The 27575-nt window shown below is 45.2% G+C and overlaps 1 protein-coding gene across 1 annotated transcript in view; it reads left to right on the top strand.

The window, feature by feature from the left end:
* LOC126183444 (histidine decarboxylase) overlaps positions 1–27575 on the top strand; it is a 385906-nt gene that overhangs the window by 319927 nt on the left and 38404 nt on the right. Inside the window, exons 14-15 of the mRNA XM_049925432.1 lie at positions 6891–7043; positions 24404–24562. Of these exons, the coding sequence (XP_049781389.1) occupies positions 6891–7043; positions 24404–24562 (312 nt within the window). The remainder of the gene's footprint in view (positions 1–6890; positions 7044–24403; positions 24563–27575) is intronic.

Here is a 27575-nt window from a genome sequence, read left to right as displayed (position 1 = left end):
GAAATGGCATGGCAAGCCGTTCCACAGGACTACATCCAGCATCTCTACGATCGTCTCCATGGGAGAATAGCAGCCTGCATTGCTGCGAAAGGTGGATATACACTGTACTAGTGCCGACATTGTGCATGCTCTGTTGCCTGTGTCTATGTGCCTGTGGTTCTGTCAGTGTGATCATGTGATGTATCTGACCCCAGGAATGTGTCAATAAAGTTTCCTCTTCCTGGGACAATGAATTCACGGTGTTCTTATTTCAATTTCCAGGAGTGTAGTTCCATAGTGTGGTCTCACAGGTTCAAAATTGTAAGGGGTGCTATCGGAATGAGAATTTCAACTAACATAATGCTACATAACGCTAGTACTTTTGGTGCAGCTCCCATAGATGCTTTGTTGATGATACTTTAAATATGGAATTGCTATCTACTGGATAACCAAGAGGGACTTGAAAAAGTACGCTGAGGATTAGGTCAACATGCAGTACATAAGTAATAAGATAATAGGAAACCTATCAAACAAGAAGTGATACACTTTCTCACTGCTCATGGCCCCTATCCCATGTATTTGTGTCGGATCGGTAGAGCACTTACACGCGGTTGTGAATGTAGCGCACATAGTTATACGCCATATCTTATCATATTTAAACTGACAATGTATTCACAGGTGCCCTTTGAAGGGAAGCATATATTAAGAACGAGAAGCATTTTTGACTTGGCACGAGACAAGGATAGCTGGAAAATTTTGAACAGTTTGTCAGAACAATTTCAAAGCGAGTTCAAGGAGATTTCAGTAGGTAAGTAGTTGACGTAAATACTGAGGCAGAAAGAAATGGCTAAAATGTTCATAATGTTTCCCGCTAGCTACGAACCTCCAGAAATGGACTGCATCCACCTATAGCCATGAGCTGCACTAGAGGCCGCAGCATAAGCAGCTATGCTGAGCAATTCCTCTTGCCTCACATGGTCTATAAAATCTGCTGCAGTTTATACTAGAGCCAGATCAGTCCGCTGTACGAAACTGTTTGATATGTGAAAAACTAGCTCAGTGTTGACGACTTGACTATACACTTGGGTTCTGCATTCCTCTTTTGGTGGTTTGCACTCTACTGCTGATGTACTTCGCTGCATCTTTATGGACCGTAGTCATCACAGTCCCGTAGAAAGCACATGCAGAGACGTACAAGCTGACAAGCTCCTAAAGTTAACAGCTCCCCAGGCAATGCTATTGGTGCTGTCCTATCCGTCTGTTTTCACAACATATGCATGGCTGCAAAGTGTCCCAGAAACATACCAAATGAGCAGACGGAGAAAATTGCTCCCCAGGCTAGACCACAACTCATTGTAACATGACACCATACCACTGTTGTTGGTTGCAATAAATTGTGCAAACACATTTTATTTGTCTGTGATATTTGTTGATCTCAATAGGAAGAAGGCCAAATATATTGTATTCCTCTGCAATCGCCAGTTTTTGCGTATTCAAGAATACTGAGAGAAAAACAAGTATTTCACGACTATTTTATGATGTTTTTTGCAATCCGTAATTCTGCATCTGGCATTCAATAACCACACATGAGATTTTTGACACTCTCGCTCGCTACGAGCAAACTAGGACCTTTTTGTAGGAAATTTAATGTAGTTAAATTTTGTTCTGGGATATGTTTCCGCTATAGGCCATAGTTTTCGAGTTATTAAGGAAAAACATACTAAAGTGACCTTCAAACGCGCCCCCACTCCCACACTCAGATCCCACCTGTGAGGATTTCTGATATGTTCTTCATGGCACTCTTTGCTATCACTGTACAAAATTTTTGCGACTGCATCAATTATTTCCCACGTTCGACCTGTACTGCTCTTCACTGACTGGCCTTATTACGCCACCTGCTTAGTCGACCACTTACTAATTATAAATCTGGCGTTTGTATAAATTTTACCTAACAATTTTGTGAATTTTAACACCATAAAATGAACAGTTACTTCGTTGTGTTCGTCAGGAATTCTGACTGTGAAACTACTGTGCTTGTAACGTTTAAGTTTGCGTCGAATTGTCAGCGTAATTAGTTTTGGCATAAAGTTTGCAAAAGTCGCTTATCTGTTTCATTACCGTCACGGACACGTTTAAACTAATAATGTTAACGAATTAGCCGATTATGCTGGTGGTGTAATAGCCCAGTCAACAGAGACCAAAAAAGGTCGAATATCGAGGATAGATCGTGTAGTCTGAAATTTCTGTACAGTGATAGGAAGGAGTACCACGCTCAACATACTAGAAATCCTGACTGGTGATGGATGAATGTGGGGGTAGATGTGCGCTTGCAGGTCACTTTTGTACGTTTTCCTTGAATAAGTCGGAAACTGTGTCCTCCAGCGAATACGTGTTTCAGTACAAAACTTAACTACATTACATTTCTTACAAAAATGGTCTGACCAGCAAGTTGAGTTTGGCATTGTGGAAAAAACTGATAAAGTGCTACATTTGGAGCATTGCACTGTATGGAGCAGAGACATGGACCATGAGAAAGAAGGAGAAAAAATACTTAGAGAGCTTTGAAATGTGGTGCTGGAGGAGAATGGAAAAGATCAAGTGGACAGATCGCATAAAAAATGACGATGTACTGCGAAGAGTAGGAGAGAAGAGAAGTATTCTGCGTACAATTCTTCAGAGAAAGGCCAACTGGATTGGACATGTACTTAGACACGAGGGACTCATACATGATGTTGTCGAAGGGAAACTCAGAGGAAACGCCGGAAGAGGAAGAAGAATTAAACATCTGGACGACATCAAAGATGGAAGGAGGTACAACAGACTGAAGGAAGAAGCTGAACACAGGGAACAGTGGAATTAGAAATTCTCCATACGAAGATAAGGACCTGCCACTAGGCAGAATACTACATAATAATAATAATTCATTTTTTCTGTAGTTTGCGCGTAGCGAGCGAGAGAATGTGAAGATCTCGCTCGTGGCTGTTGAAAGCCAGATACGGAATTGTGGGGTTCCTGAAACAATGTCGGTAGGCGCAGCTGAATCACCCTGTCTAAAGTTTTATTTCCATTCACATCAAATTTAAATACATCTGAAAGAGGTGTTTTAAAATTTTACACCACACAGACTTGAATTTTTTACGTCTAACCTAGATGCAGCTGTTGTGAGGGGCATGTGAAATTTCGCATAGCCGGCCGCTGTGGCCGAGCGGTTCTAGGCGCTTCAGTCCGGAACCACGCGGCTGCTACCGTCGCAGGCTCAAATCCTGCCTCGGGCATGGATGTGTGTGATGTCCTTAGGTTAGTTAGGTTTACTTAGTTCTAAGTCTAGGGGACTGATGACCTCAGATGTTAAGTCCCGTAGTGCATAAAGCCATTTGAACCATTTGAAATTTGGCATACGCCAAGGTGGTAGTCTCACTCTCTCTAAGCCCTTTCAAGAACGAAAACTGAGATTTTGTGGAGCTATAAAAATGGATCTTCTCGATTCTACCAACATCTCTGGTAAAAACTGTGGTGTAAGCTTTGACCCTGCCGAAACCCCACCAGAAGGAATCACACATTGAGAGTGAGCCTGGTAATATACAGCTTGGCAAAAAAAAAGTGAAGCGCCCAGAAGGGAAGGAGAAAACGAAACGAAACTTCACAGATTGTTGGGTATGTTACGGTATTTCAGTGATTACAAAATCGAATCAAGCTGACGAAGAACTTGACAGGCGTTGCATCCCTTCTAGCCTGGATGCATGCACTGATTCGGTTGGGAATGATGTCGTAAAGCCATTGTATCCTCCCCTGAGGCAAGCTGGTCCACATTTTTCTAACTGATTCTTGATATCCTGGATACTAGCACTGCGATGGAGTTGATGTCGGAGCTGGTCCCACACGTTTTCTTATCGGGTTTAGATCTGTTGATCTTGATGGCCACTGGAGTACCTCAACAACACGCAGACAGTTCATTGAGACATGTCCTATTTGTGGACGAGCATTGTCTTGTTGGAAAATGGCGCTAAGATACTGCCGCATGAAAATTTTCACATGAAGATATCAGTACCATCCTATACCGGCAGTAATAGCCGATGACTCCCCACACCGTGGTTTCAGTATTAATACCGCTGTGTCTCTCTGAAACACTGCAAGAAAAGTATCTGTCCACAGATCGCCGCCATACGCGCCGACGATGGTCATACAGGGTACTGCAGAAGCGTGACTCATCGTTAAAAACAATGCGATTCCATTCATCAACTGTACATGCTTCCCTGTTACGACTCTTAACGTAGCCGTTTATGTTCCGGTGTTAACAGCAGCATATAAATGGAACGGCAATTCCCTAGTCCGGCTCTTGCTAGTCTCCGACCAATGGTGCGAGATGACAATGTTTTTTTTACGTACTCCCTTGCTTATACGCGGATGGCAAACGCACATGTGTATGGTGCAAAATACAGCGATCCTCTCTTGTGGTCGCCAGAAGTAGGCGACAGGAACCATGATGACGAATATGCTTAACCACACGTTCGCATGGTGTCTAACATCTGGCCTGTGTCACATCGAATGCTCCACAAATCTGGATATTGTACGATTCGACCAGCCAGACAAAAGAAGGCTCACAATGTGGCCCCTTACAAATTTTGACAAGTTCTGATAATGCTGTCTCAAACGAGTACGCGGCATCTCCGTGTCCTTTGCAGTAATCAGTGCCTTTTTTTTATGGGTCCCCTCCACACCCACACCAACGTGGTGACCAAACCAAAAGTTCTACTGCCACCTCCGTATAACATGTTAGTTTTTGAATCAGGAGTGACAGGATGCGGTCTGTGATGTTATCCAAGCGTCTGGGTAAGATTACTCATTTACATGATCAATCAGGAGATGGAAAGTGGACGAAAGCGATGGAAGGATAGCCGTTGTAAGGACAGAGGAAAAAAGGTGCCAAGGCAAGCGCCAAGGGAAAAAAACCTCTGCGACAGTAGGACTGATAGTAAGGGCAGTAGCGACTTGCTAGCTGCGACAGTGCATGCAAGGTGTGGTTATGTTAGTGCGAGGTATCGTGCATCTTTACCTTTGTCGTTGCGGAAGCTCGTTGTAGGGCTTGCTGCAGCTGCTGCGTCCCTGTAACAGTTCAAGGTCGTCATATATTAGTGGGCGATCGGTCATAGATCAGCTCACAGTGTAGGAGGGGGGGCTGATTTGCGTGCTGTGTACAGTACGGTTTCCCTGCGATTGCCTGTTTTTCGGTGGGTCGAGCATCTGGGGTTACCAGTAGTAGCTGTGTTGCAGGGGCTCGCCAGTACTGTCGCGTTAGTGTGCTATGGACCATAGATGTTTAGTTTCTTGCTAATAGTGTCTTTGGTCTACTATGTTTCCATCTATGGTACTGGTCGTAGTTACCCAGAGAAAGGATAAACGGGTTACGCGAGTGTTTCGTGTTATTGTACAGTCGTGTGGAGAGTTTTTGAAATACCTGCAAGATGGCATCTAGCCGATATTCCCGGTGAAGATCCGCGGTGCGTGTGTAGCGCGGAGCGTTGCTTATCATTCTGAGTACTTTGTTCTGTATAAGCTGCAGACGGCGCAGGCGTGTGGGCGCAGCGTATCCCCAGACAGGGGCTGCGTACGTCATTAGGGGTCGACTAAGTGTCATGTACATGGACCTAGGCACCCTCCTATTCAGTGTGCTACGCCTGTTAAGCATAGTGTAGAGCTGTTTGAGCCTCGCGTTTGCTTTGTTGGGTCATTTGTTGAATGTTGAAGCCGCTATTCACGCCCCTTATATATGCTGTCTGAATAGGTAGTAACTCTAAATACTAACAACAGTAATGCACTCTGGTGGCCGTTCTACTTGTCGCTTCCGACGATGTCTTCTGCATGCTTCACTTTTTTTCAGGCACTGTAAGTGGGTGTTGCCTGCTGCCGATACACGATTAGTACATCGACATGGCATATGTAAATCAATCTGCTTTCCTACAGCTGAGATACTGTATCTACCACTATACCAGATACCTCTGCCCAAACGCACACACACACTGCTGCTGGTCAACTAAGTAGTCTTATAATGGGTTGTCATATGTTTTGTGTTGGCAGAAGAGCCAACACCGTGTTACGAGTGGAAGCCGAAATGCACGCGTTGTAGCTCACGCAGGCTGGCGTGAAGAGGAAAGAACTATACTGACGTGAGGTCTGGAACATGACAAGAAATGAGAATTCAGAAAGCGGACACAATTAGTTTGATACTTTAATCCATTAATGATGAACGTCGCTCTTGACGGTACATGAGTCACAATATTATCTGTTCAGAATACATTCTTGAAGTAGTAACTGAATATGGCGCCTTGCTAGGTCGTAGCAAATGACGTAGCTGAAGGCTATGCTAAACTGTCGTCTCTGCAAATGAGAGCGTATGTAGACAGTGAACCATCGCTAGCAAAGTCGGCTGTACAACTGGGGCGAGTGCTAGGGAGTCTCTCTAGACTAGACCTGCCGTGTGGCGGCGCTCGGTCTGCAATTCACTGATAGTGGCGACACGCGGGTCCGACGTATACTAACGGACCGCGGCCGATTTAAAGGCTACCACCTAGCAAGTGTGGTGTCTGGCGGTGACACCACAATATGTGTCAAGCATTTCTCTGGTATCCTCACAAGCTGTCAAGCTGCGCCACTGTATCATGAAGTCTAATTTCTTAGTTTAAGTACAGGAGTTGTACGTCCGGACACATGAATATTACTGGTACTAACAATAAAATCTAGTTCCACAGTTTCTAAATATGCAGCTATGTTGTAACCTAAGCGCTTATGTTGATACAATTATGCCAGAAGTATTCCTCATAGAAAATTTCACTAGTGTTTTTACTTTTTTCGTGAGACATGGAGAAGCGAGTGTACGAGATTGCGAGGCACACATGGATTTAATCGTGTTTCAGAGACGCGTGCACGCAACGAGCTGTTCGGTTCCAGCCTGCTCCTCGCCAACTCGCCAATGTCGCCCAAGATTGTCAACGGGAGCTTCGCTGCCATCTTCGACAACGGCGACCAGGAGCTGTCTCAGCTGCGGCTCCAGGTGAAGGACAGTCCAGGTGAGGGCACACATCTTGCCGATGCTGAACCTTTACGTTCACTTTTGATTGATACACTGTGTGTCGCTCAAGCAGAACGGTCCACCTCCAGTTGGATTCCAGAGTTCACAATCAGGCTGAAAAGTATTCGCGTTGGAGAAGCTAATACGAACATAGTGGTAAAAAATGCTTATTTATAGAACTTGTTTCCCGACCAACCGGTAGCGTTCTGTCTTTAGTTTGTCCTACAAATCATCTAGACGTATCCTGACATGCCAATAAGTACGTATTGTGTTGGTCTATCGCCGTGCTAGACATTATATTATCATCTTTACCCACTTAATTCGGATATCTGCGACAACAGGTATTTAGAGTACTTTATTTAGGCTCATGAAAGCAGAGTTCATTGTGAAACTTGATCCACTAAAATCATAAGTGCAAGAAAGGCTAAACTTCCTGATAGGGTGAAGAGAAATGTAAAGATGATTGTTACCTCTAATAAGAACACGAGTACCATCTTCTCAGTATTCAAGTCGCATCATTTCAAATAAAATTATCGAGCTTTCGGCAGCTGTCCCCGCCATCGTTTGCAGAAGGAAGACTACTGACTGCTACTTATTTTAATACTTATTCACTTCCCCTAAAGGCTGAACAAGCTGTTTCGATTTCAGAGCCAATCTAGAGCCAGGGCTTTTTCAGTCAGAGAGCAGGCGGACCCATAGCGGGGCGGAGGGAGTCCCAGTTCAGAGGATTTCCGGTTCCCACATTTGCCTTACAACCAAAAGAGACCTCCCAAAAATCTTGGTCACAATCAAGGAGAGGAGGGGATAAGTTAATATGCCCCTGTGTCCCAGACAAATCCACACATCAACAGAAGTTCTGCGTCACACGTTTATTACGAAATTTCGTGGCACAGAAAACAAAACTTGGCTTTGAAGCATGCGTATATATTCATTGGCAATGTGTACAGACAACCAAATTTAAAAAAAGAGTGTAAAGAGAAAAGTAATTTGTCTCTCATGGGGAGTTATTCGGAGTAGTCCTCGCCGACGTTAGTACGTGGTGCAACGTCCCGTTGTTCGGATGCAGGCTTGAATCCGTCGTGGTATATCACTGATGAGATCATCAAACCAGCGCTCTGGTCCAAATTGTCCCATTCTTCAATGGCGATTCTGCGTAAGTCGCGCAGAGTACATGGTCATTGTCGACGTCCAAAAACAGCTCGTTTCAGTCGATCCCACACACGTTCGGTTGGGTTCATGTCCAAGTAGTAGACAGGTCACTCCATTCTGGTGATCCTAGCATGCCGAAGAAACGTGTTCATGGGAACAGTATGATGATCGGGTGAGATATCATCCACGAAGATGAAAGTTTCAAAACCATGTTGGCGATACGGTCTCATTATTGGTTGCAGAATCTCGCCTCTGTGCCGTAGAGCAGGAGATTGCCCTCAACAACTACGAGACACGTACGGTGTCCCATGTAATTCCACCCCGGAACATTGCTCCATCACCACCTTGTTGCACATCTGGGACACAGTGTTGGAGGTGTTCGATATTACCGGGTTGTGTCCAAACATGTTATCAGAGATTATCAAGGAACAAATAGATCTGATTTCTGACAGTAACTAACACCCACAGCCAATCCTGGTGTGTCCACTTTACGTGATTTCTTGCCTATCTGCAACGAAGTCCATGGTATTGAGGTGTACGACGAAGTGCATGCCACGGAAATGGAGATTCGCATCATACAATCGTCTCCTACCAGTTTCATGCGATACACGACGTCCTGTAGCCTCTTCGAATGCCGAATTCAGTTCTGGAGCACTCGGACCACGGTTCCTTTGACTCAAAAGCCGTAGATATCGATTATTATGCGCACCTGTCGTACGTGGATGTCCTGTGCGTTGTAAGTACTCAAACACTACCTGCCAATTGGAACCGATCCCATGTCCGCACCACATCATTTTGGCTCGGTGCACACGTCGGGTAACTTCCCTGGTTGACCAGTCTTCTTCGCTTAAAGTGATGATACGGCCCGATCATTGGTCGTGATCGTTCTTCATGGCATGATGGATGTTCACTCTAGTTTTCCACTGATGTCTCGAATGCGTCCCCTCCGGTGCTTTACTTTCATCTGAAGTGCTGCAATCCATTTAAGTGCGGCTTTCTGTCCGTAAGTGTAGCGCACACGGTAACTGAGTGTATGTTTACAAACAACGTCAGAGGTGATCTTCCGATCGGTACAGAAATATTTACAATAGCAGCACATTTTTTGATATACTTTAGGGGAAAAAACGCACCACGAAGGAATTATCCGAATGGTACGGAAATTGGCGAATGTGATGTAAATGTACAGACAAACAAATTATTATAGTTTCAGAACAACTGGATGATTTATTCAAGAGGGGGCCCTTTTGCTAGCAGTTATTGGGCTTGGCATTGATTGATGGAGTTGTTGGGAGGGATATGGTGCCAAATTCTGTCCAACAGTCAAACTTCCGAGGTGGGTGGAGGGCCCTACCCATAATGCTCCCAACTTTCTCAGTTGGGGAAGACTCTGGCGAACTTGCTGGTCAAGGTAGGGTTTGGCAAGCACAAAAAAAAACAGTAGAAATTCTCACTGTGTGCAGACGGGCATTATCTTGCTAAAATATTAGCCCAAGATGACTTGCCTTGAAGGGCAACAAAACGGGGCGTAGAGTATCGTCGACGTACCACTGTGCTATAAGGGCGCCGAGGATGGCAAACAAAGGGGTACAGCTATGAACTGAAATGCCACCCCAGACCGTTACTCCTTCGTTAGCAGGTTGTATGGCGGGCCAAAGTAAGAGTGGCATCCCCTCACTGTCCGGGACGTCTCCAGACACGTCTTCGGCCTGGAATCTCATTGGCCAGAGTAGCGTCGTCTTCGGAGATGCTTTCCTATTCGATCTGATCCCAGATGTCCAGCGGTGGGATACTGAACTGACTGTTGCCTGCCATACGGCCCAACAACCACGAGTGATGGTCTGTGCGCCTTTGTTTGTCATCCGCGTCACTCTTACAGCACAGTGGTACGTCGACGATATTCTATGTGCCGTTTTGTTTCTCTTCAGGACAAACAACACTGGACTTACATTTCAGCAAGATAATTCTTGTCAGCATACGGCGTGAGTTTCTACTGCTTACCTTCGTGCTTGCCAAACCCTATCTTGGCCACCAAGGTCGCCGGATCTGTCCCCAATTGAGGGCGTTTGGAGGATTATGGGCAGGGCTCTCCAACCATCTCAGGTTTTCGACAATCTAACGTGCCAGTTGGACAGAATTTGCCACGATATCCCTCAGAAGGACATCCGACCTCTCTATCAATCAATGTCAAGCCTAATAACTGCTGGTATAAAAGCCAGAGGTGGACCAGTGCGCTATTAACTTTTTCAGTTTGTGAAGCTGTTTCTCTTCAATAAAACATCCAGTTTTTCTATAATTGTAATCATTTTTTTGGCTTACATGTACATCACATGTACCGATTTCCGTCCTCTTCTGATAATTCCTTATTGGTGCAGGTTGGTGCGTCCTTTTTTTGCCTTAGAGTCTATATATATTTAAGCATATTGTATGTATGTATATGTGTATTTATTTTCCACAGAGTGAAGTCAGTGACTTTCTCGACAGGTGCAGTGAACCAATGTCGGTACAATTTGCATACGATGCAATCGACAGTTATTGACGATGTGTGACTCGTGTTTTTTTTTTTTTTTTTTTTTCGTTATTGGTATCTCCGTTTCCCACGAGGGGTAAGCTGTCAGCGAGTTGGACTGCTCCACGTAAGTTACTGTGTCTGCTTTCACTGGCCAGAAACTGCAAACTCAGGTTGCAATGGGCAAGCGAGTGCTTTATCTGGCCTACTCAGAGTTCTCAGGCTAGTCCCGCTATAACCTGTCCCGTAGTAACGCATACGTGTCACACGCTAACGCTATGACTGCAACCACATAACCTATATTGTTTATCAGGCTGTCGAAAAATGCAAGTATAGCAGTTTGGAGCACCAATGGATGCATCATGTGACATCTACTCATATGTACCGAGGACAATGTAAGCAGCAACTGTCACACCAGATAGGCTTAAAGCCCCAAGTAGTGATCGTCTTTCAGATAACAGAACATGCCGTGTGCCAACAACTCAAGTCCAATCATATGGGGTGTAGAATGTCCAAGATTTTTGGAGAAGAACGGCAGTTACAATTGCTTCCATAGCCTGTCACGCTGTCCACGGAATATCTTTTGTGTATGGTTGGTCGGCAACTCGTTCGTCACCGCCCTGCAGCAACGTCTAATGAAGCTATTTGGACTCGGATAAAGACCACGTGGATTCCATGCCATGATGTTTAGATGCACTGATGGCAGTACATGGAGATATTGCACCTCACTGATTTCTCACTGTCACACTTCCCTATCACTTCCGTAATCCGACGTTACCGAACGTGTGGTATTGGTGCTGCCATTGCCCCTTGTAGGGTATTTCATCCTCCTGGATCATAATAGATTCAATCGCACTGCTACAAACACCGAATCTTATTGGATCAGTACGAGAATGAGGCAACACATCATACCTGGCCTTCTCATCAGTGGATTCAAATATTATCATTGCTTATACTGGGAAAATATTTACATGCTCGCTACCCTTCACCAACATTACTCAAAGAATTGTAACAGTGCCTTTGTGAGGAATGGTATCAAACCCTATGAGTACCATCCTGAATTTATTAATATCGATTCCCAGCACGATTCACTCTCTTATCGATTCCAAAGGGCCCCTCCTGACGATATTCGTGGTACGTCACATTTTTTTTCCAAATCTTTTCGTTTCATTCAGTACGTTCCACAGTAGGAAAATTTTTCTTCATGATTTTATGTGTTGTTACATTTATGATCCTTTTCAGAGTTAGATGCAAACATCGCATTCACCAGAATTAAGTCATCTTGCTTATGACTTACTTCTAAACCTGTTCTCTGCTAGTCACCTTACGGTGTGCTGTTCACGTTTACCACTGTTATCCCCACCCAATTTTCCTACTCCACTCACGAATGGTGTGCCCGAATAACGACTGTCAGCAAACTACTATATGAGCTCGAATTTCTTTAATTTCCTCGTCATGGGCGTTTCGCGAGAGGTTTGTGGGAGGAAGCATATGTTATATGACTCTTCTTGGAATACATGTTCTCGAAATTTTATGTGCATTCTCTCCGTGATGCACAATGTCTAACTCTACCAATAGAGTTCAATGAGCACCTTCATCACACTTTCCTACTTGCTGAATGAACCCATGACTAAACGTACTACTCTTCTTTGGATATTTTCTATTTTCTTTATTAGTTCTATACTGTGAGGGTAGCAGACATGTGTGACACTCAATTCAACGATTGTTTTGTAAACAACTTCTGCAGTGAATGAGTCACATTTTCTTAGGGCTCTTCCAATGACTCTCAGCCTGGCATCTGCTTTTCCTGCAAACCACACTTCCCAATTGTAGAATGAAGGCTTTCAAGACCGGTTGACATGGCTGTTGATATACTTTCCGGGATGTGAGGTCGTGGTCCAAGAACTTTTCTGCTCCTTACGTTTCGTCCAGGACTGCGCTGGACTTCCTCAGAGGCGCTGCTCCGCTGAGTCTTGCCGACTGACTGGTCGGGTGTCTGAGAGCGACTTACAATTTGTGAGAAAGGGGGGCCTGGTTCAGGTGACACGTGATGAGCAGTGATAATCCGTAGCAAAGATAAGGTTGACTATCGATTACCACCTTGTCAAAGATAAAAATTGTTAGCAATTTTGTAGAGCCACTGTCCATATATCGCTAAGTTTCATAGCCTCCTCTTTCCTGTTAAAATTATCGTGATGTTTATAAATTTCTATAGCTTCTCTATAAAGCCATGGATAGTAATTTAACGTTGTAGATAAAACTTCGGTATCCGAAAACTTCACTTGGTGGTTGCCTGGTTGAAGAGCATGTTCCGCTACAGCTGACTTTTCTATTTTTCCAAGTCGACAAAGACTTTTATGCTCTTTCAGTCGCGTGTTTACGCTTCTTTTGGTAGTACCAATGTAAACTTTACCACAGGTACATGGAATTTTATACACACCACATGTCGACAGGGGAGGGCGTTTATCCTTCACAGATCGTAGTACTTGACTTATTTTCTTTGTTGGTTTAAAGATCGGTTTTATGTCATGTTTTCGTAAAATCTTACCGATCCGATCTGTTACTTTTTTAATAAAAGGGAGAACTACTGTATTTTTCTGTCGTTGTGGTTCATTCTTATCTTTTGGGTTTCTGTTCCTTGGACGCAAAATTCTATTTATCTCTTTTCTTGAGTAGCCGTTTTTTTCAAAAGCCTGCTTCAGGTGTTTCACTTCAGCATCCAAATGTTCAGGTGTACATATCCGTTCCGCTCGATCGACAAGACTTTTTATGACACTTCTTTTTTGTTGAGGATGATGATTAGAATTTTTATGTAAATATCTGTCCGTATGTGTTGCCTTCCGAAAAACTTTATATTCCAAGCTTCTATCGGGCCGTCTCATAACTAAGACATCCAAGAAAGATATTCTGTTTTCCTTTTCTATTTCCATGGTAAACTGTATTTTTGGGTGAATTTTATTTAGATAATCAAAGAAATCGTCCAAGGCCTTTCTGCCATGGGACCAAACCACAAATGTGTCATGTCAGCTGTAGCGGAACATGCTCTTCAACCAGGCAACCACCAAGTGAAGTTTTCGGATACCGAAGTTTTATCTACAACGTTAAATTACTATCCACGGCTTTATAGAGAAGCTATCGAAATTTATAAACATCACGATAATTTTAATAGGAAAGAGGAGGCTGTGAAACTTAGCGATATATGGACAGTGGCTCTACAAAATTGCTAACAATTTTTATCTTTGACAAGGTGTAATCGATAGTCAACCTTATCTTTGCTACGGATTATCACTGCTCATCACGTGTCACCTGAACCACGCCCCCCTTTCTCACAATATAAAGTCGCTCTCAGACACCCGACCAGTCAGTCGGCAAGACTCAGCGGAGCAGCGCCTCTGAGGAAGTCCAGCGCAGTCCTGGACGAAACGTAAGGAGCAGAAAAGTTCTTGGACCACGACCTCACATCCCGGAAAGTATATCAACAGCCACACTTCCCAAACCACATCACTGACCGTGCGACATCTGTTTTCGCAGCCTAGCTTTTGAAATACAGATTTTCATGTTTTGCCGAGGAACAATATCCCGGATAGATATCACAAGGATGTATATAAGCAGTCATCCACTAAACAACACTGGATCACACAAGGGCACCATCCCTACACAACAGTTTTTCTAGTATCCATTGTAGTTAATAGCGCGTCTGCCAAATGGATCTATAAACAGGAAGTAGACAGTAGCTCGTTACTCACGAATAAGTCCATGATTCCGTTTGTTTACTGTCTCAAACCCCTCCATAACTTAGCGGTCTGAGTTTCCAATTGACACATGGTGTATCCACATACGATTACCGATAAGGCTACGGATTTTTCTTAGTGAGAGGACAGGGCCGTGGTGCACTCAGCGCTGTAAGGATAACTGAAGAGCTAGTTGAAGGACAAGTAATGTCTGCGGTGAGTGAGAACCGAGATAGAGAGGTAATCTGTCCACCTTCCCCTCCAAAGGCAACGGCTTTGCCGCAGTGGATACACCGGTTCCCTTGGGATCACCCAAGTTAAGTGCTGTCGGGCGTGGTCGGCACTTGGATGGGTGACCATCCAGGCCGCCATGCGCTGTTGCCGTTTTTCGGGGTGCACTCAGCCTCGTGATGCCACTTGAGGAGCTACTCGACCGAATAGTAGCGGCTTCGGTCAAGAATACCATCATAACGACCGGGAGAGCGGTGTGCTGACCCCATGCTCCTCCTATCCGCATCCTCCTCTGAGGATGACACGGCGGTCGGATGGTCTCGGGAGGCCACTCGAGGCATGAACACGGAGTGCATTCCCCTCCAAGCTGAAGTTTAGTGACGGCGTAGGGAAGGGGCAGGCACAGCAGTTAGTCCACAGACATTGTCCAGGAGGCCTGACCTACCGTCACCACTGTACCAGTTTCGAAACAATCCATGCAATATATACTTTTCAATTTACGATCAGTTACAAATACTTACATCCTTTTTTTCACTAGCTCTGAACAGAAGCTACATCGCAAACAAGTAATGTGTGTCAAACCCTTTTCCGCCGACCGGAGTGGCCGAGCGGTTCTAAGCGCTTCAGTCTGGAACCGCGCAACCGCTGCGGTCGCGGGTTCGAATCCTGCCTTGGGTATGAATGTGTGTGATGTCCTTAGGTTAGTTAGGTTTAAGTAGTTCTAAGTTCTAGGGGACCGATGACCTCAGCTGTTAAGTCCCATAGTGCTCAGAGCCAGCCAAACCCTTTTCCCTCCAGCGGTAAGCTATCATACACTATCTGATCAAAGGCATCTAGATACATATTAGTGGACATTAATGAGAGCTGTGTCTGTCCTTCACCTTTATGACGACTATCGTTTTGATGGGGATTCTTTCAATGAAGTGTCTCAATGTCTGTGGAGGAATGGCAGCCCATTATTCCTCAAGATCCCAAACCGGACGAGGTAGTGATGTTGCATGCTGGGGTCTGGAGCAAAGTCGACGTTTTAACTCCTCCCAAAAGTGTTCCACTGAGTGAAGGTCGGGACCATGGGCAAGCGAGTCCATTTCAGGAATGCTGTTATCCACTATCCATTGCCTCACAGATGTTACTTAATAACAGGATGCATTGTCATGTTGATACAAACAACCATCGTCTCCCAACTGTTCAAATGGTTCAAATGGCTTGAAGCACTATGGGACTTATCATCTGAGGTCATCAGTACCCTAGACTTAGAACTACTTAAACCTAACTAATCTAAGGACATCACACACATCCATGCCCGTGGCATAATTCGAACCTGCGACATAGCAGTAGCGCGGTTCTGGACTGAAGCGCCTAGAACCGCTCGGCCACAGCGGCCAGCTCCCAACTGTTCCTCTACCGTATGCAGTACACAGTGCTGTAAAATGTGCTCATATCCTTCCGTATTTAGCGCTTTCTTAATCGCAGGGACCACACTCTAACAGTGAAAAATATCGCGATACTGTAACACCACCACCTTCGTACTTCCCTGCTGGCACTACATACAGGGTGGTCGGAAATTCCCGACTTCACTTCTAGGACATGTAGAGGCTAGCGAGTACATAACATTTTGAATAGGAACCCATGACCGGAAACGTATCGTTTCCGTTATACGACAGTTTCAATGCAGATGATTCTCATCCACACTCACGTGAGGAATGTACTTAGGCGTGACCCAGTACAACTGCTGAAATCCATTTTAAAAGAATACTGACTCGTTCCGTTATTACTTACGCATTTGCATTACAACTTACACCTTATGGTTTACATTGGTCGACAACAACAAGAACCCAGCATCTACGGCACCAGCCGCAACGTACCGATGCATTACAAGAGCGGCTCTATTTGGCGACCACCAACGTTGCACACATTGCACCTCCGAAGCATGTTGTGGTACACTCTCTCCATCCCACTTGGTGTCTCTTCATTGTCTTGTGCAGCGACCAGAACTCGTGCCAGCAGATCTTCCACTTTCTCTAAAGGTGTCTCATAAATTAGGCTCTTCATACGACCCCACAAGAAGTAATCCATAGGGGTGAAATCCGGCGATCGTGGCGGCCACGCGGTTGGACCACCACGGGCTATCCATCTTTCACCATATCGTCTGTTGAGATGTCTCCGGACAGCCAGTGAAAAGTGAGGTGGTGCTCCATCATGCTGAAACCACGTTTCCTGACGGACATTCAATGGCACAGCTCCCAGGAACGGGTCCATTACGTGTCGTAGGAAGACTAAGTATGCGGGACCCGTGAGCTTGGATGGAAGGAAGTATGGTCCAATCACATGACCGTCCAGAATACCTGCCCACACGTTAATTCCAAACCTGTCTTGAAATCCCTGAACATGCGTGGGATGAGGGTTTTCGTCCGCCCAGGCATGACTGTTTTGAGCATCCCTTGTGAACCTACATTCATCTGTGAAGATAACTCGACGTGGAGACAGGGGCGCCGATGCAGTGCTGCAGAAACCATGTACAGAAGGAAAGTTGTGGAAAGTCTGCTGGACCCATAGCGTGTACCCTTTGTAAGTGGTACGGATGTAATTGTTTCTCATGCAGGATGTCCAAGACGGTACTGTGACTAACAGCCATTGCACGCGCAATTATTCGTGAACTCGTTCACGGGATATCTTCAATGCGACGCAGTAAACCTTCTTCAAATTCGGGAGTGCGGCTTCGCCGTGGAGCACCACAGTCCTGCCTCCTCACGGTGAAGGTGAGCCATTGTGTAACTTGGGCAAACAGTTTGTGCGATAGAGTGTGACGGTGTAGAAAACGATCGTGATACAGCCGACTAGCAGCTATTCCGTTACCTCCAGCTTCGCCATACACAAGAGGCATGTCTGTGTATTGCGCAGATCGGCCGGTGTGGCTGAGCGGTTCTAGGCGCTTCAGTCTGGAACAGCGTGACCGCTACGATCGCAGGTTCGAATCCTGCCTCAGGCATGAATGTGTATGATGTCCTTAGGTTAGTTAGGTTTAAGTAGTTCTAAGATCTAGGGGTCTGATGACCTCAGATGTTAAGACCTATACTGCTCAGAGCCATTTGTATTCCGCAAACGTGTACTGCACCATGTTTCCTCTATCGGTATAATAATAATGTGTGACGAGCGCCTGCGGGGTGGATCGGCCGTTCGCCTGGTGCAAGTCTTTCGATTTGACGCCACTTCGGCGACTTGCGCGTCGATGGGGATGAAATAATGATAATTAGGACAGCACAACACCCAGTCCCCGAGCGGAGAAAATCTCCGACCCACCCGGGAATCGAACCCGGGACCTTTGGATCGACAGTATGTCGCGCTGACCACTTTTTTTTTTTTTAGTGCTCTACTAATTATTATTATTTTTTTTTTTTAGAAAACAAATAAAAACCTCTTGGGTACGAAAATAAAAGACGACGTTCTTCATAAAATAACACAATATTCTTTGAAAACGTAAAACATAAAAGGTAGCTATATTTCCGCAACGGCCTTCTTTTGTATTTTTATGTTTTTTGTTAACATAAATGAGTATACAGTCTCACCATCAGCAGCTATTTTTTTTTTTTTTTTTTTTTTTTGGGAGCACAAGAGAAAGAAAACAAATAGGCTGCAGAGAGAGAGCTATGTGTGAAAAGGATAAACATGTGTAAGGAGAAAAAAAAACTTAGAAGAGGAGGAGAAAAGAGAAGTGAAATAAAATAGGAATACTTTCCGCGCCATGCTCCACTTTGGCGCGCCATCAGAACAAAATGCATTCTATCATTGACCATTGAAGGGGAACGTGGGATCGTCCAGTCTTGGCTGGCACGGTTCGTTCAGATTCCAGCTTTGAGGCGGGTTGGTGAAAATGCTCTGTAAATAGTTCGCGAAAGTGGCCCGATAGTGTCGATGCCGGCGAAGGGTGTGGTGATGTACTTGGAGGCGGGTCCAAAAGTCCGCCGGATCGACAATGTCGTCCCGGAAGAGGTAGTTGACAGCCATGCCACTGATCCATGTGATGGCGTGCCACTTAGCCGATGGAAAGTAGGTCGTGTCGGGATATATCATCATAGTGGGAGAAACGTGATGTGGTGGTACTCGTAGGTAGAAAGCCACAATCTTCTGTACGAGGGTCCAGACAGCTGCTGCTGGCCCACACTCAAAACGATGTAAATCTGTATCTTCGACATTGCACTTGAGGCACAGGGGTGAGTCCACCAGTGCGATGCGATGCAGTTTCTGTCTTGTAGTATACTTGCCGTTGACGAGAAGGTACCACATAGAGGTGATGTCAGTGGTGTGATACGGTTGGTGGATCGTTTTCCAAACTGTAGGCCATGAAACCTGGGGGTGACGTGTTTCGACGGGGTTGCGGGGTGGAGACTTTCGGAGAAGGCGGTAGATGTCGCGGGTGGTCGTCTTCCTGGTCCTGGGGAGCTCGGTGCATATGTAGCTGTACTCCAAAAAGAAACGGCCGATATGTGACATCGGAGGTGGGATGTGTGCCAAAGACGTCGGTGGGCGTCTCGAAACAGGTGCGAGCTCGGTGGTCAACATTCCAGTAAAACTAGCATTTTGGCTTTTCCATAACCGGAGCATAGTATTGGTGTAAAGTGCCGTAGTCCTGGCTCTCACATTAACCAGATCGAGGCCACCATCCCGCTTCGGTAAGGTGAGAGCTTCATACTGGACTTTGAAGATGTGTCCAGAACAAATGAAATAGCCGAATGCCGCCTGTAACCTGGCCGCCATTGTCGCAGTGATGGGCAGAATCTGCGCTATATGGGGTATCCGAGCCGCCAGATGGGTATTGACGAAGGTGACTCTTTGGCACATATTCAGCGGGCGTAGTACGTGATTTTGTATGTTGGCCCGGATGCGTTGCAGCAGCACCCGAAAATTAATCGCCGAGGTGCGGCGAATGTCTCGGGTGTACACCAATCCGAGACAACAAAGGGTGTCCACCACCACTCAGCTACCGGGGGCGGACTCCTCTATTCGCGATGCACACGTATTGACTCGGTCTCACAGCAAAGCAGACAATAAGTGACATCTGGGGATCGTTTGACGTAGTGCACGTCATCGTGTCTACCCTGTTGCATACCGGGACAGGGAACTCTGAGACGTTTCTCTTGCCCTAAGCAGACGTTGACGAGGTACACATCTGAAATGAAGCTGTCGTAGAACGGAAACGATACAATTCCGGACATGGGTTCCTATGAAAAATATTCTGTATTCACTACCCTCTACAAGTCCTAGACGTTTGTAACAGGAGTTTCCGGCCACCTTGTGTAATGGTTGGTAAAGTTCTGCAAGCATTCGCCAAACCCAAGCCCAAACCTTTTACTTGGATCGCCATACGGTATAGCGAGATTCGTCACTTCAAATCATTCGTTTCCACTGATCCACTGTCCATGGGCGTCGCTCTTTGCTCCACCTCAAACGTCGCTTGGCATTGACTACAGAAACGTGTGACTTATGGGGATCTGCTCGACTACTGTACTCCATACTTTTTAACGCCCTACACACAGTAATTTTGCAAGCTGGACTGCTGGTTACACTTTGGAACTCACGACTGATTCCTTCCGCTGAATTCATGCGATTTCTTACAACCACCCTGCACAATGGTCATCGGACCCAGTCCGTCAGTATATGAGGTTACCTGGTCTTGGTTTAGCTGTGGTTGTTCCTTCACGTTTCCACTTCACAGTTGACTTTGTCAGCTTTAGAAAGGTTAATATTTCCTTGATGGATTCCTTACTCAGGTGACACCCAATGAGTAGTCCATGTTCTAAGTCGCAGAGCTCTCCTGAACAAACCATTCTGCTGGTTTCCATGGTAGAGCTGCAGCACAAGGGTCAACTGAACTCTTGCCCCGATTACAGCGGAACAAACATGGCTCCGTTGGACCGTTACAACAACTGAACAATATTATGTGGAGTCGAGAATCGTGTTACACGTTGCGGGAGCCCAGAGTGCAGCAGTTATCACCGTGTGATAGCGATGGTTCCTCACTGTTTTATTCTGGATCTTCATTACGCTCACTTTGAACTGATTGCTCCAGACACGCACATAAAATTACTGTTGACATAAAATACTTCTGTTGTAAAAAGTTTATCATTTGTGATGAACACCATTGTTGTTCTGCATGCAAAACTCTATCGTCTGTGCACACCTGTGCCACGGAATAAGTTTGTCACACAGCTCACCACCTTCAAGTGCTGAACCCGAACTAGGGCAGAAAGACAGACACAAAGTCCTCATTTCTGCCTTAGACAGATATTCAGTAAATCGAGACAGCTGCTCAGGTTGTGTGCTCCTGTGTCCAAGCTATAATTAAATTTATAAAATCAACTTATGTTCATTAAAAATAAAAATTTACATTTGACAAGGGCCAGTTTAGGAATGGTACTTCGCCAGATTAATTTTTGAAACTGAGAAATGAATAAGCTACCTCAGTCTGGCTTGCAAGGAGAGTACGTAGTTGGTGGTACATTTCTAACGGTAGAGACTTCTCGCGAGGCAAGACGGAATCGGACGCTGGAACTGGCCTGTGTGCACGGCGACGGCCTGCTAGAGTCCGTGAGAGTCGGTGCAGGAAGTTTGGCGGCGCGGCTTGCTCGGCTGTTTACTCCGGGCAGCTTCCTTAAGCGGCGTGCTGACAGGTCCGTAGTCTTCCTTCTAGCTCTGTCATTTGCGGATCGCTGTGAACTCGCTTACCCTCTTGTCTTTCGTTTATTGTCATTTCATTCCCGTTGACCCATATGGGCGCGGTGGGGGCTGTCAGCGGATACAAGTCGCCACTCTTCAGCCATATGAGACTAAAAGTTTTAAAACATATTGTAAAACTGGACACGGTGGTTGATAAAATGAATGTTTGACACAATAAAAAGACAGATTGTCACTTGCGTTATTTAAAATATGAAAGGGGGATTTGTTGATTAATTAAAATATTGGCACAGATGAGATGACAAATGCATGTTTCACAAAATATAGGAGAGACGGACAGCTGGGAAAGTTAAAAACAGTAAAAAGCCGGTGTGTTGACCGATTAAGGAAGAGACATAGACAAGTGATGTGATGAGTGGGCATAGACTGCCAGGGAGAGAGGTATCGTGGGAATGTAGCAGTTCAAGTAGTGTGTAAGAAAGCTTTTGAGTGGACGGATATTTGGAGGAGGGATTCGGTTGAGTGAAGAAGGATGCTGTTCCGAACCGAGCCTTAGCATGTGCGTGGAGGTGGAGAAAGGGAGCCCTGACTGGGAGAAGTGGGGTGGGTTCTTTTAGGTCTGGTAGGGTGGGTGTATATCAGGGCACATTTCACGGTTGGGTGAGGAAAGGCAATTAAAGCTTCATTGGGAGAGGGTACAGAAAATGTGGAGGTATAGCATTGGGGGAATGCAGTGGTAGAAGTGTGGCAGGGTACCAGGATCAGCGAGCAGGGTAAAAACTAGGCAGTGGGTAGTGTCGAATTTACAGGTAACGTAGGATATTCGGAGGTGTTCAAGATGGAAGGGTAGGATGGAGAATTTTATAAGATGGTAGAGGATGTGGTTGGGGAAGGGCAAGTGAATCCGAAAGGCTAGGTGGAGTGCATGGCGTTTGAGGATCTGTAGAGCGTAATAAAAAGATGGTGAGTGGAAGTCTATGCCACATTTGCATAGCATAGTATGGGTTAGATCAGGGGTTTATAGGTGTGGAGGATTTTGGAAGGGCGCAATCCCCACGTTTAGCCAGTCAGTAGTTTCAGTAATTTTAATCTATTGTGGGCTTTCTCTTGAATAGATAGTAGATGGGGCTTCCATATTACTCTGTGATCAAGTGTTAATCTGAGGTATTTTAGTGTCTTAGTTAGCTGGATATGACGGATGTGAATGATAAGGTAAAAGTCGTGGGTACGGAAGCTATGGGTGGTTCAGCCTATAATTAATGCCTGGATTTTGGTAGGGTTGATTTTGAGGAGCCACTGGCTGCACCTGGAGGTGAACTGACTGAGATGGAGCTGGAGGGAGCATTGGGATTTTTGAACTGTAGGGTAAACGGAGAGGGAGGCAGTGTAAGCAGCGTACTGGAGGAGATGACCAGGAGGAGGAGGCTATGGCATATTTGGTAGTGTAGAGGACATACAGGAGAGGTGAGAGTACAGAATCTTGGGGCACACCACATGGGATGGAGGATATGGGAGACGGTCTTGTTGATAGTGATATAAGATGGGTGGCTTGAGAGAAAAGATGCGATGAGGCGGAATTATTTTATGTGATGTGTGGAGGTCTGGAGCTTAAAGAGGGAGGTGGAATGCCAGACATGGTCATATACTTTTTCGAGGTCATGGAAGACAAAAATGATCTACTTGTAGATGTTGATTTGGTGGGAGAGGAGAGGAGTAAGCTGCAGGAGTTTGTCGTCAGAGGATAAATTGGGACAGAAGCCACATTGATGGACAGGAATGGGTAGGTGTTATAGTAGGTGTTTATGGAAACGTCAGGATAAGATAGACTCAAAAACCTTACTGAACACAAAGGTGAGGCTGATGGGACGATAGGAGGAGGCGTCAGTGGCAGAATTTTTACGTTTGAGTTCTGTCTGTGGTATGTTGTCGAGGTACTAGAAACTAGGAGCCAGGGCCGAGAAGAAGGTATTCGTATGCTCATGGACTGTCGGGAATAAGGAGTAATCGAAGTGGGGGTCGTGTGAGATGGTGAACGTGTCAGAGAGGGAGGACGCAAAGTGGTTGGCTATGCTTGGCTTGTTGGTGGAGGGGGTGAATATCACGCTGGAGGAGATAGGAGGGAGCAGGGCTGCTGCGAATAAGATGGTGAAATGCTTTCCAATACCTGGAAGGGTTTATGGGCAGTGTGGCGTTGAGATTTGTGCATGTTTGGCCCCAAACACGGAGTTTCTTGGCAGTCACTAGATTTTAGGTGTCTCGTCGCTGTTTTCGGTGGCGTGTAATGCTGTCACAGTCATGGGTCTGCAGGAAGGATCAGAAAGGCGATTGGATTCATATAGGTGTAGGAGAGCACGGAGAGGGAATGTGGGACAGTATGGGTGAATGTGCTTCGTTAGAACGTGGTGAGCAATGATGTTTGACAAGGTATGTTGTAGGTAGCTGGTGGCATGGTGGATGTCACTGGGCTGTCGGAAAGATAATGGATGGCTTCCGAGTAGGGTAGCAATGGATTCCCTGTAGGCTTCCCAGCTGGTACGGAAGTGGTCTTGGATGTGTTTGGGAGAGGCAGGAAGAGTGTGTGCGAGGTAGGCTGCATGCTGTAGGAGGTGGTGAGTAGAACAGGGAGGTGGGCACTTCTAACTTGGTCGAGGACTGCTGCAGTAATGTGCCCAGAGACGTTAGGAGAGGCGAGGGTAACATCAGGAGTGGAATTGATTACAGGACAGATATGCAGTGGGACTGGGACTATATCACCATAGAGGGAGTCAGTAAACTGATGCCACCTATGGAGATCAGCATGGGAGCGGCTATGTGGCGGTTATAAAAGTCGAGAACATACGGTCTATGTAGCACTTACCCTTGCGGGCTGCTCTCTTTTGTAGACCGTAATTATATCGCATTGCGGCCAAGTGGTTTATCTGTTGACCTGCTGATGCCTTTACCATCATCTGTGGTGAACCGGTAAAACTGCTTCTGTCGACAATCTCCACTTGCAAAGATTTTGCGATTATTTAAAGTACCTTTAGTAGAGGAATGCAGCCATAAATTGTAAATGTTTGTTCTGCGAAGCAGCTGTGCGGCGGCGCATCCGGGGCATGATGGTGTCGGGCAAGCAGCTGTCGCTGGACTCGAGCCTCGACATGGCGCACTCGCTGGCGGGCCGCGGCGGCATGCGGCCGCACTCAGAGCCCTCTGCCGGAGACCACCTGCCAGAGGAGGACGACTCAGGTCAGGCTGTCACCACAAACCCTCTCCTCCTACATGTCCCACTTTAAGAGAGTTTTTAAATCCTTCTATTTCCCTCTAAGGAAACTGTGTCAGCGATTTTTACTTATAGACCGTCTGACAGCAACTGAATAAAACACAATTTTAGTGCCATACGCGTTTCGCCATTATTTTCTGCAAGGCATCATCAGTGGCCTGGAATATGTACATATGTTTGCTATTTAATTTACATTTTTGTCACTGTACCTATAGGTTATAAACAGTTCTGGTGGTTGGTATTTCCTATTAAGTAGTAGTGTTTCGAACTGTACTTACAGGTTGGGTGGACAATTTCTTACACATTACGCTCCTGTTGCATTTTTGGTGTTGTTCTTCTTCTTATGAGTGCCAATTTGCGGTTTTTTCCCCATTCCACAGCACTATGAACTGAACGCTTGTTTCAATGCAATGTTTTGGTTTCTGTTTCCAACTCTAAAATGTTTTTGCCAAAGATCGAATGTTATTGCCAAACTTTCGAGTGTAATTATTGAAGTATCTGTGATCTGATCCTGTATGCATTGGTGGTGGTGTGTGTGTGTGTGTGTGTGTGTGTGTGTGTGCGTGTGTGTCTGTGTGTGTGTTGGTGTGATACAATTTTTTTATTATTATTATTTTATTTTTATTAATTTTAATTTTTTGTGGCGTGTGTGTGTGTGTGTGTGTGTGTGTGTGTGTGTGTGTGTGTGTGTGTGTGTTTTGGTGTGGTATATATATAATTTTTTTGTTCTCTGCTTGTGTGTGTGTGTGTGTGTGTGTGTGTGTGTGTGTGTGTCCAGAAGGTGAAGACCTAAACACACACACACACACGCACACGCACATTCACAAACGCACACACAAATGCATAAACGATCAGATCACAGATACTTCAATAATTACACTCGAAAGTTTGGCAATAACATTCGATCTTTGGCAAAAACATTTGACAGTCGGCAACAGAAACCAAAACATTGCATTGAAACAAGCGTTCAGTTCATAGTGCTCTGGAATGAGGGAAAAAACCGCAAATTGGCACTCATAAGAAGAAGAACAACACCAAAAATGCAACAGGAGCGTAATATGTAAGAAATTGTCCACGCAACCTGTAAGTACAGTTCAAAGCATTACTACTTAATAGGAAATACCAACCACCAGAACTGTTTATAACCTATAGGTACAGTGACAAAAATGTAAATTAAATAGCAAACATATGTACATATTCCAAGCCACTGATGATGCCTTACAGTAAATAAAGGCGAAACGCGTATGGCGCTAAAATTGTGTTTTATTCAGTTGCTGTCAGACGGTCCATAAGTAAAAATTATCAACATACCGTAATATTACACGCAACTGAGGAAGGCAGGACTACAAAAGTTGAAGATGTGTCAGCGATATTTCATAGTGCCTATAGGGAGGGGCTAGAATATAAGGAGATGGTTTTGCTTATGCTGGGAATAACCACTGGCTGAAGTAGAAGGATTAGGCAGTTCGCCATGTTGGGAAACCTATAGACTTACTAAAATAACTAGACAGCTCACTGGCACTAGTGTAGCGTTTCTATATTGAAGCTGCTATTTGCAGGGCAACCGTGTGTTTGCACATAGTACACAATGTCAAATACCTGATAAAACGTTGCACACACAATGATTTAACAGATGCAGATAAAAAATAACTCTGTATCCCTCCTACAAACAAGTGTGTAAATGACATGGTTACTTCGAGTTATATCGGAGATCACAATTATTCAGGTCAAAGATAGTTTAAGCAAAAATTCAAAAATAAGCGAAAAATACATACTTAGAGAATGTACGAAGAAATATTAAACAAGAACCGAAAGTGAAAATCTTAGTAAATGATAAAATACCCTCGCTTTCTGCTACTTTCTAAGTTTCATGCAATGGTCTTGAATCGATAACTTGCCACATTTGCGCTCCAACTTGTATGAAACAAGCTCTACATTCTTGAATGGATATCTGTAACTCCCCGTCTTTTAATGTAGACCTAACACAGAAATCTAGGAAACTACATTCATTTAAGACAGTCTGGATTACTCACTGGGATTTGTGTAGTAAACATCCGTTTATTTTGTTCTGTGGTTTCCTACCGTTGTCTCTCATACCCTACATATCACTAGTCCAGTATTCATCTTTGTCCCTGCAAATGGTGGCTTCACCCCGGGAACTGGTTGCTCACCTTTCCGCTACGGCGTGATAGGGCATGGACTTCTCCGTTAAAGCCTTGTGTGGAACTTGTACACTCAGCTTAAAGTCGCTGAACTGACAGTCACTTCTGAGTATTATTTAGATATAACGTACTTTCGTGGAGGAATAGCCTACTTTTCATCAGACAATTGACTAAGTAATGACAATCTTGTATTTCAATAACCGTTTAAATTTTGTGTCGATTTGTTTGCGCTCTCTGTAGATTAGTTCAGACGTTCTTTGCACAACAGTTTTTAGCATGGATAGGGACTGCAACTGCTGTGTTCGGATGCAGGCTGAGTTGGCATCCGTTCGGTCTAACGCACGGCTTTCCGGGCGGGAAGGAGCGCCTGGTCCCCGGTACGAATCCGCCCGGCGGACTTGTGTCGAGGTCCGGTGAGCCGGCCAGTCTGTGGATGGTTTTTAGGCGGTTTTCCATCTGCCACGGCGAATGTGGGCTGATTCCCCTTATTCCGCCTCAGCTACACAGTGTGCTCCCTGCCGCCGTTGGATAAGCAGTTGCAGCAGCAAGTCGTATACTCCTAGCTCACTCATTTGTTACATAGTCTAATTCTTAATTTCTTTGCGTATTTTTGCTACTTGCATTGTTTAATTCATAAATTTCGGGCGTATTATAGTATTTGAGAGTTGTAGCATCGCGTTTTAGTACCTGAATAGTGTAAATTCGCGTAGTCGTCTGTCTTCTGTTTTTGTTTTGAACGGCCAGTGTCGGTTGGTCACAGTCAGTGTGCTCCCTGCCGCCGTTGGATAAGCAGCTGCAGCAGCAAGTCGTATACTCC

Source organism: Schistocerca cancellata, chromosome 4 (genome assembly GCF_023864275.1).
Source record: "Schistocerca cancellata isolate TAMUIC-IGC-003103 chromosome 4, iqSchCanc2.1, whole genome shotgun sequence".
Lineage (NCBI taxonomy): Eukaryota > Metazoa > Arthropoda > Insecta > Orthoptera > Acrididae > Schistocerca > Schistocerca cancellata.
Note: the sequence above shows the minus strand (reverse complement) of the source record. Positions and strands in the feature narration are given on the sequence as shown.